Raw genomic sequence first — 10,621 nt, 5'->3', positions numbered from 1 at the left:
GAAAATTCTCAAAATAGCCCCTTTTAGAGAGAGAGTCTCCAAAATAGCATTTTTTTCCTCAAACTTATTTAAGATTTGGACTGTCAAGACGCATTGGGAAAAGATAAAAATAAAGAGGGAGCAGTCCAAATTTGAAGGAAAGTCAGGTAGGAGACGAGATTTGGGGAAATAACGAAGGTAAAGTCCAAATTTTTTTGTAATCTTGGAGCAAAAGTTCAGATTTTTTCAAAACTTTTTTTTTTTCAAAAACCGTCTTGAGAGACTATTTTTTTATGTTTCCTATCTTTCTCGTCCATATTTTCAAATTTTTGGAAAAATATATTTTTTACAATTATACCCCTGAACCACCACCTTGAACCATCACCATCACCGATGCTGTCGGCCCCACCTCATCACCACCACCGTCACTACCACCATAGCCGCCTCCCCCGCCTATGGTTTCTAATGTATTGTTTCTGCCAGGTTAACATCAAGGATTATTATATCATCTTCTTGAACAATCAAACTCTCCGGCCTGCTGTCGGAAGCCATGGAAGAGTGTCCGGTGTGTCTCCAGCCGTTCGACGGCGAAGTCACCATCCCACGCGTCCTCGCCTGCGGCCACTCCGCCTGCGACTCCTGCCTCACCCACCTCCCTAAACCACCATTCCCTCGTACCATACGCTGTCCAGTTTGTACCCAACTCGTCACTTACCCAGAAAGCCCATCAGCTCTCCCCAAAAACATTGATCTTCTTCGCATCTCCTCTTCCCTAAACCCTAAACCCAATTCCAATTCCAATTCCAATTTCAATTCCAATTCGCCCACTTTACCATTGTTAGACTTCATATCCAGTCTTTGGTCTCATGACTTTTTTAATAATTGAAGTAGGTGTGTTCAAAACAAATTCGGATATCCGAACTTAAGATATCCAAAATTTCGGATTCGGATTCACTATCCGAAAGGACCGATCGGATAGACCGATCGGATATCCGAAGTTCGGATTCGGATATCCGATCGAATAGTGAATCGGATATCCGAAAACTTGGGGAAAAAACCTATTTTAAAAATAAACTACAATATTTCAAGATACAACTTTTCCAATCCAACAAACTAAACACAAATATTTCAAATTACAAACTAACAAGCAAATAACACACGGTGACCACGATTGATGGGCTGTGGTAACGATTGACGAATTGACGAGAGCTGTGGCGATGATTGACGAACTGACGAGGCTGTGGTGACTAGTGACGACTGACCAGGGTTGTGGTGACGACGGTGATATGAGGGCCGGAGGTGGTGAGCGGTGACGGATTGACGGTGAGCCGACAAGAAGGTGGAGATGCTCCCTGTTGGTCGTGTGGCTGTGATGGAGTGAAAGTGGAAGATGAAAGAGTATAGAGATGGATTGGAGGCTGTGGTTTTGAATAATAATTAGGGTTTGATAAGGCTTAATAGTTAATATGTAAAATAATATTAAAAAATTTTAAATTTAATATATCGGATAGTTCCGAAATATCTCAAATTTTCTATCCGAATCCGAATCCGAATTTTCAGATATCCAGGATTCAGATATCCGAATTTTCGGATATTTCGGATTCGGTTTCAGATTTTTTTAGCACCCCTAATTAGAAGGATTGGATTGCTCCTCATGACACGATTTCAATTGACGAGAGTACACCTTTTAATGGGTCTTCTTTATCTTATGGAAAATATGTGAATTTGAAGGTGCTCGCCAGGTGTTCGATGAAATGCCGTATGAAAGTGACGGTGGTGGTGATGGGGTGGGGCTGACGGCGTCGGTTCAAGGTGGTGGTGGTGGTGGTGGTTTATGGGTATAATTGTAAAAAATATATTTTTCAAAGAATTTGAAAATATGGACGGGAAATGTAGGAAACATAAAAAAACAATCTCTCAAGACGGTTTTTTGAAAAAAAATACTTTTGGAAAAATCTGAATTTTTGCTCCAAGATTACAAAAAAAATTGGACTTTACCTTCATTATTTTCTCAAATCTTGTCTCCTATCTGACTTTCCTTCAAAATTTAGACCGCTCCCGCTTTATTTTTATCTTTTCCCAATGCGTATCAAGAGTCAAAATCTTAAATAACTTTAAGAAAAAGGGCTATTTTGAGTACTTAAATGGGTCTTTTTTTCACCTTTCTTTTACCCAACCCCCGTTGACTTCATTTCCTATAATACTAAAGAGTAAAAACAGTCAAGTCTCACGTCCACGTCAAGTTAAGTTAAGCTGGCGTTGCCTGTCATTATGCCATATCATCAAACCAGGTCCAATGGTGCCCATTAATTCGACCCGACCCGACCCTACGGAGAGACAGAGAAAGCTGACCAAACACGATCCTAGTCCAGCAATGGCGACCACCAATTCAACAATCCAGATGCCAAGAGTCAACCTCGGTAATCAGGGACTTGAGGTCAGATTCATCTTCTTCAATTCTCCCTAGGGTAGTTTAATTTACCAATTTCTCTAAATACCCCCAATTTTTAGGGTTTCATTTTAGGCCTTATAAATATAAAGTTTTAATTAATTTTTATAGGTTTCAAGATTAGGCTATGGCTGTATGGGCCTTACTGGCGTCTATAATAATCCACTCTCTGAACAAGAAGCCATTAATGTACTTAAACAAGCTTTTACTTTAGGTGTTACATTCTTTGATACTGCGGATGTGTACGGTGCAGATCATGCTAACGAGATACTTATCGGAAAGGTATTATTATTATTATTATCTGAATGCTGGTATCTACGGTTGGATTAACGGTTTTAAGCGTGCAATGCAGTTGTTAAAGGAACTGCCGCGCAATAAGATCCAGTTAGCTACAAAGTTTGGTATTTTCAAGATCGAGCCTGATAAGGTTACGGTTGAAGGTGGCGCCGAATATGCACGCGAATGTTGTGAGGGTAGTTTGAAGCGGTTAGGTGTTGACTATATTGACCTCTATTATATTCATAGGATTGATACAACTGTTCCTATTGAGGACACTGTAAGTTCACATTTTGGTTTTTGATTCGTTAAATATGTTTTTAGTTAAGATTCTTTACTACTTGCAGAGTTGACGCATTGACCCCTTAGTTATCGTTGATCCGTTTAAGATATAATTTATCTCAAACGGTTAAAGTAACAAAGAAAAGTTAGCTAAATGTGGAACCGGTCAAATGGGTCAAAAGGCAACAGTCTATTATCACTAGGCCTGGCAGACCGGATGGGTTAGGTTAGGGGTTAGAACAGGTTCTAAGCAAAATAGTTTTTCGTAAAAACTGGCAGTAAGCAAAATTTTTAAATTTGTCACTGCATACTAGGCATGTGCACGAAACCGAAATAACCGAAAAGTAGTCTGAATAACCGACATAACTGAGTGCAAAAATCGACGGTATGGTTTTATGTTTTTTAAAAGTTGATTTTTCAGTTTTTGGTTTGGTTTAAACCCAAAACCGACGCATACACAGCCCTAGCATATAACATCTTGAGTTGTTTAATTCTAAGATTTTGCTTATTATCGTAATATAATGTTTTATAATCATATCATAACACAAGCATTATGTATTTTCTCAACAATCCAACATGACCTGGCCCTTCGTGTTAATTCGTAACACACCTGCCCATCTTGCCACCTCAATAATATTAATATTACACCGTATTTAGTTTCACATATGAAAACATTAGATGGAAGAGCTTAAAACGATGGTGGAGGAAGGTAAAATAAAGTACATCGGGCTATCAGAAGCTAACGCAGACACAATCAGGAGAGCACACGCTGTTCATCCAATCACCGCCTTACAAATGGAATATTCCCTTTGGACTCGGGAGATTGAGGATGAACTGATTCCACTGTGCAGGTATTATTGTTAAGACTTTTTCTATATTGTTATAAGTTTGTTGAAAACTTTATTCTTTTAGGGAACTCGGAATTGGCATAGTTCCGTATTGTCCACTAGGCCGGGGATTTTTCGGGGGCAAGGCAATAAAAGAAAGCATTCCCAAAAATAGTTTCTTGGTAATTAATCAACCGCAAACAACTCTTGTGATTTCAGGAATATAAAATATAAAAAAAATACAATAATTTTTGCCTTTTAGGAATGGAATGCTAGGTTTAATGGAGAAAACCTTATAAAAAATAAGGTTTTTTATGATCGAGTAGAAGCAATGGCGGAAAAGCATGGATGTTCAACTGCTCAGCTTGCGCTTGCGTGGGTTCTCCATCAAGGAAATGATGTGGTACCGATTCCGGGTAAGTTTGACTAAAAACAGGTCAAACAAGTGCATGAAGTAAACAATAATGCAGACATGACAATTTCAACTTGACTTATAAATACGTTGATTTGGGTTGACTTGTATTGTATATGGGTTAATCTAAAACTAAAAGGGAACAGTTAAACCTTTTTATTCAGATAATATTTAAATTTTTATTTTGTTAAGTTATTTTGTTTTTGTAATTAACCTAACCTGTTAATTATTAATTATAAAAAGTTTACAGAAATGGACAAAAGGGGGTTTGCAGATGACCCTAGCCCGACCCGTTTCAACATGTACTAAAAGTGACTCTTGTCAACCCTTACCCTAAGTTTGGGCATGAAACCATAATAAATGAATCCAAACAAAAACTAACGGTTTGGTTTAATTTTTTTGTAAAACCAAAGCGAACCGAATTTATGGATTTTTCTTTTTAATTTTGATGTAATTAGGAAATGTATAGAATTTAATAAATAGTGTAACCCGAATATTTTAGCCTTAATGTATATTCACTTATTCGCTAATTATCAAATAGATATATATTTAGGCCCAATAATTTCAAGCCCAAATAGTAAAACCGAACAAACCGAAACTGAATGGTTTTCAAAAACTTGAAACCCGAATTTTCGATTTTCGGTTCATTTTAAGCTTAAAACCAACCCATGCACCGCCATCAACCCGCCTGGCCTGCAAATATTGTCCCCTCTGGGAATATGATAAATTGATAACGGATTCTATTTTATAATTCATCTTTATTTTCTCATATTTTAATGTGATACATGAATTAATTAAAAATCATTTGACATAATAGGTACGACCAAGATTAAGAATCTTGAAGAGAATATTGGTTCGGTTAATGTGAAACTTACAAAAAAAGAAATACAAGAGATTAGTAATGCAGTGCCTTTGGATGAAGTTGCGGGTTCCAAAATTAACGAAGCTCTTCTACGCATCTCGTGGAAGTTTGCAAATACACCACCAAAGAACAACCAATCATCTTGATGCGTCATCGAGGTACAATTAGACAGCTTTGTGTGTTTCATCATGTGGTTGATTCCTTTCATGTAAAAACATGTTTTCAACTACGTTTTTAGGGGATTGTGGTTTACTCTGTAGTTGACTTGGTCAATGTTGATCTTACATTCATTTTATTTTCTCAATATAGAGCAAACTATGGATTAGTTGACTTTTAGATTTTAGTTATAAAAAACTTGAAATTGGAAGCTTTTATAGAGATAATAGTATTAGGGGTATATGAAAATTCTAGAGTTTTTGTTAGAGAAGTTTAGTTTTATTAAGGTCAACAGTTTGACCTAACCAGAAGGTCAACTGCTGTGTTAAGTGTTTATATGTTTTTGTTAGAAAATAAAAGTTATCAAACACTTGAAGTAGTAATTATAAGTTATATGATAGTAAGGGACTGGGAAGCTCGGTGTTTGCAATCTTATATATATTCTACAATATTTGCAAAAGTTGACTTGTTTTACAAAAATATGTAAAGTCTTAAAATTGCTTTATAAACATTGTTGTTTTATAAAAAGATTCAACTCTTAAATAAATTTTGTGTACAAAAATATCATATAAATTTGTAAGTGGTTGTTTTAGAAACATTTTATATTTATAAAACTTAGTTTTATTTTTTGTCGGTGAAGGTTGGTCGTCGACATTTCGTTTGTAAACAGGGCATGAGTAATGCGTTTAGTTACTGATGGAATTTACCAAGAAACTGGTGTATGCTTTCACTAACTGACAACTAAGACTTTAGATAATCAGTTTGATAATGCAAATGAAAATACCATCTAGCATATAATAACCTTCCATTGCTACAAGGACAAATTTTAGGAAACAACAAATCATACACCAACACAGTGTTCAACACAAATTATGTGTCTATTTAGCCATTATAACTCTTTATGCATCACTAGCATTTGATCGGTTCCTCCTGAACCGATCACCCGAACCCCTTCCCGATACTTGTTCTATATCACTCGATACTGAAGTTCTCCCTTCTAACCGATCCTTAAGATCCCGTCTTCTTGAACCCATTGATGAATTCTGGTCAATTCCGGAGAAAATTTGACTTAATAACCCTTCAATTGACTGAGGAGACGAGTACGATTTCACATCTAAAACACTGGAAAAAGAGTTCAAAAACTCGGAATAAGCCGGCACAATAAGCTTCACGGTCGCTTCTTTTATCTGCTCCCGTAAATCGGCTTCCGGGATACTGTACCTACTCGTATGCCTCTGAGCCGCTTCTTCAAACCCCTTGAGAAACGCTTCGATCTTACCCTTTGCATCATCTCCTTCAGAGGTTTCTTGTTTATCAAGCAACCTCACCAACCCACCCCACACTTGCTTCACGTACAAGTAAGCCGCTTCTTCCGCCACGACTTTGTAATTCTTCTTCATGTAACTTTCCCCCAATAGCTTCCCGAGCTCGGTGTTCCTCGTCCTCATGTAAATATACCAATAAGTGTTCATAGTAAACACATGGTAAAGAACTTTATCCTTGTAACCAGCCCTTTTCAACTCTATATTTCTATGCAAAGCTTCCATTACATTCAAAACTGCTTCTTTTAACAGATTCTCATCCGACTCAGGTGCGGAAAGAACTCCCGCTTTCCATATTTGTTCGGTTTGAAGCACCTGAGCCATGGGCTCGGTGTAGTTATCAGTGGTCAAGTACTTTAGGTAGTTAACTGCGTAGCGGACTAACTTTGGCACCGAGCCGTCTTGTGGTGGTGGTAACCCGCCTTGGTTACCTTCGATTTGGAGCCCGAATTCCCAATAAACTTTTGTGGAAGCATGAACTAGAAGTTTTTCTAGTTCCCTGAACCGGGAGCAGATATCTGCTCCCGGTTCGCCTTCAAAAATATCATAAAACTCGGTTTTTATATTTTCTAAAGAGTTAAACATGTCTAATAGTTTGAAGAGCTTTTGTGGCTCTTTGTTACTTCTTGCAACGCCTTCACCGAACCGGAAGAAAACAGCCATGATCTTGTCGGCTATTTTGACAAAACATTCTTGCCAGACCATGCCTTCCATGATGTTTCCTAGGACTTGGTTGCATAGGTTCTTTTCTGAAACGAAAACAGTTCGAACCGCTAGCTCGAAGTGTTGGGTCCATAGGCTTATGGAAGTTTCCAAGCTTTCCCATTCCATCTCGTCTATCTCTTCGGGTTTGTATGTTCTTAGGTAATCCGGGTTTAGTTTCATTAGTGCCTTGGCTGCTCTCTTATACCTTACCTGTTAATTTGAGAAACGACATGAAAATAATTAGGTTTTGGATTGTCATATCTAACTTATTTAATACACTGGTGGTCTTTAAGTTAACTCGTTTAACTAAACAACTCGACCTAGAGGTGTGCAATTGTGTATGAAACCGGAAAAACCGATTTGTAACCAAAGTAAACGAACCAGGTCCAAAACTGATAGTTTGGGTTTATGTTTTTCCAAAAATCTGAATTACCGGTACGGTATCGGTTTTGCATGCATCGAAAACCAAATAAACCAAACCTACGCACCAAAAAAAAAAAGCCAGGCCCAAATGTGTAATAATCACAAAAATTACTCTAAAGTTTCAAGCCCAAATTCATTATTTAGGTGTTTTTCGGCCCAAAAATGTTCAAGCCCAAATAGCAAAATTGAAACTGAACTGAACCCATTTGAAAACTGAAAACAGACAGTTAGGGCCGTCCAAACCGTTCGCCACTTGAACGCTCGCTCGGAAAATGTTCGTTCGTTTTTTCGCTCGATTGCAAACGAGCCGCTCTGCTCGGTTCGGTTAGTAAACGAGCAAAGGTCTGCTCGGTTCGGTTCGGCTCGAATATTTTTAACTTATTTTATATATAATTATATATGAGCAAATATAAATATATAGACTACGCATAAAGTATAAGTATACAATTTTTTAAACCCTTTTAAAATTTTCATATTCCGTCAAATTTATAGTTTCATTAGTTACATTCAAGTTTTCAGAATATTAGAAGTTTGTTTACATATTTATTATATCTCACTTTAAACTTCTTTCTATTAAAAATTTACAACATATTACAGGTTTGTCTAAAACCTATTAATTTGTTTACAAAATATATTATTTACAACATTTAAACTTGTTTTTTATTGAAATTTTTGAGTGAAAAAGAAATAAATAATGCTCAATAAAATCGCTCGATGTTCGATCGAAAAATGCCCGATTCGGGCTCGTTTCGATTTTCGCTTGGTTCGAATTTCAGCCGTTCGGTTCGGTTGTAAACGAGCCAAGCAACGAGCAAGCCTTCGCTTGGTCCGGTTCGGCTCGTGAACAGCAGACTCATGCGCACTCCTAGGTCAACCTACTAACACGTTTAAACCATTTTTTTATAGTCCAGCAACATGATTAACATGTTTACAACTTGATTACTATCCGCGAACCTCTTTGACACGTTTAGATAACTGGGTTAAACTATCGTGTCTGGGCTACACTGCTACATGATGCTAAGCATGTGCTGGTTAGAGTAGATGTTTAGGGAAAATATAGGTCGTGTTCAGGTTAACAAGAAATACCTTGACAAAGATGTCGATACATATATCCAAACAATCGTTAGCGGTAAGCGTCTCTGAAATCCGTCTAAGAACCTCAACCTCCATCTCAGTCCCCAATTCCGACACACCCGCCACCTCTCCACCATCATCACAGCTCTCTTCTGCCGGCACTCCAATATTATGATGCCTCAACTGCAACAAAATCCCTTCAAACTCATCTTGCAAGTTCAACAAAGCCTCATCAAGCAACCCATCAAACTTCATAGAATCAACCTCGGTATCATACAACGCCTTTAATGTCACCAACGTCTCTCTTAACCGGTGTGTCCTAAACTGGTCCGTAGCCTTGGTCCTACTCAAAAACTCCACCACCTCTTGCAACCGTTGGATCGCAGGCCCGCCCTCTTGGCTAATCAAGTTGATCGCAATATTAAGTTTATCGACACAATCAACGTACTTGATCAGTAACCGAAGCCTCCGGTTTTCTGATTTTTGATCCGGAAGTTTAGTTGAAATGTCGACTAGTTTACGCTGCAAGGATTCTGATATTTTGAACCCGTCGATGAGGACAAGCGCGGGTGAAACCGCACGGTTGATACGTGTTTCGAGTGCTTTTGACGCGATAGAGAGCGATTGTAGAGGGGCTAATCTTCTTGAGGCCACATTTAGACTTTCATGTAGAGTTTTAAAGTTTTGGTCTTGTTTTTGGAGGTCAGTTTGCAAAGTTTGTGATGATTTTAGGATGGTTTTGAGATCGGAGCATGCGGATTCTAGCTCGGTGAGAATCGGGTAGTCTTCCATTGGCGGTGGCGGAGATTAAAAGAGAGTGATGGTGGTGGTAAGAGAGGGGTGGTTTATAAGACGAGATTAAACATATATTATTATGGGACGGGGAGAATTAAGCAAAGACTAAATCTCGATGTAAACTAAGAAGCATATGGCAATACAACATTGGGTGTGGACAAATCAATGGAGTTAGGATATAGCCGGGCTTGCTTGTTTCTTGATTTGGTCTATACTTGTTGATAGTGACCGTTTGATTCTTTTTTAACAACGTTTGGCAGTTTGATAGTGACATATTCCTTGAAAGACAAGGTTTGATGTAAAAATAGCATAGCATAGCATAGCATAGCTTAGCTTGGGCTAGAAATAAAGTTACAAGACCATAAAGAGATGGACGGAAAGTCTAGACGAGTAGCAAACAACTATAGGAGGTTTGGCCCAACTCTCAAACACGGATTCCATTATTTAATGCTCTAATTTGAGCACTGATGATGATCATTACGTTTTTTTATTTTTATTTTTATTTTTATTTTTAAATTACCTTCGACGCTTTTTTAGTTTGTGTATATACAAATTTGCCACCGCATGAAAAGGTGGAAAATCACCTTGAGACCAAGGATTTGCCAAGAATAAAGTTAAGACATACAACATACAACTCTTAAAACAATAAAAATCTAGCATGAGTATACATTTCAATTTTTTTTTAACATTATTAACAGGACTTTATGGGATTATATTCTCCTTGATGACAAAGATACGGGTCCAAATAAATTAGAGCTAATATGTTGCAATATTAACCCAAAAGACTAGTATGATGGGTGAAAGAACTCATTTGGACTATATAGACCTCACATTTGTTTGCTTATACAACCGATATGAAACAAGTCTCATATCTTGCAATATTTACAATTCGTAATATAATATGATGACATCAATTTTTAAAGTGGATTGCCAAGTTGTAGCATATTTTGTTAGGATTATCAAGTTGTAGGATATCAATTGCGAGATTGTAAATCATTACGGTTATGACACCGTCCAATATGTAATGTGATATTGTCATACTAAAGCAGATTTATTTTT

General features: G+C 37.5%; 2 protein-coding genes across 2 annotated transcripts; one reads left to right on the top strand and one right to left on the bottom strand.

Moving 5' to 3' along the window:
• The first annotated feature begins 2,353 nt into the window (after positions 1–2,353).
• Positions 2,354–5,329, top strand: LOC143558691 (perakine reductase-like). Its single transcript, XM_077047475.1, has 7 exons — positions 2,354–2,416; positions 2,540–2,710; positions 2,781–2,984; positions 3,665–3,837; positions 3,899–3,995; positions 4,076–4,229; positions 5,043–5,329. The coding sequence occupies exons 1-7, from the start codon at positions 2,354–2,356 to the stop codon at positions 5,231–5,233; spliced, it is 1,053 nt and encodes a 350-aa protein (XP_076903590.1). The 3' UTR covers positions 5,234–5,329.
• Positions 5,330–6,078: 749 nt separating this feature from the next.
• Positions 6,079–9,565, bottom strand: LOC143558690 (exocyst complex component EXO70I-like). Its single transcript, XM_077047474.1, has 2 exons — positions 8,780–9,565; positions 6,079–7,480 (listed from the first exon to the last, which is right to left on the bottom strand). Exons 1-2 carry the CDS (start codon positions 9,557–9,559, stop codon positions 6,143–6,145), a joined length of 2,118 nt encoding a protein of 705 aa, XP_076903589.1. The 5' UTR covers positions 9,560–9,565; the 3' UTR covers positions 6,079–6,142.
• Between the last annotated feature and the right edge of the window lie 1,056 nt (positions 9,566–10,621).

This window comes from Bidens hawaiensis, unplaced genomic scaffold, assembly GCF_021521415.1.
Source record: "Bidens hawaiensis isolate Kalapana, Puna unplaced genomic scaffold, B.hawaiensis_p1.1 tig00019588_1, whole genome shotgun sequence".
Taxonomy (NCBI): domain Eukaryota; kingdom Viridiplantae; phylum Streptophyta; class Magnoliopsida; order Asterales; family Asteraceae; genus Bidens; species Bidens hawaiensis.
Note: the sequence above shows the minus strand (reverse complement) of the source record. Positions and strands in the feature narration are given on the sequence as shown.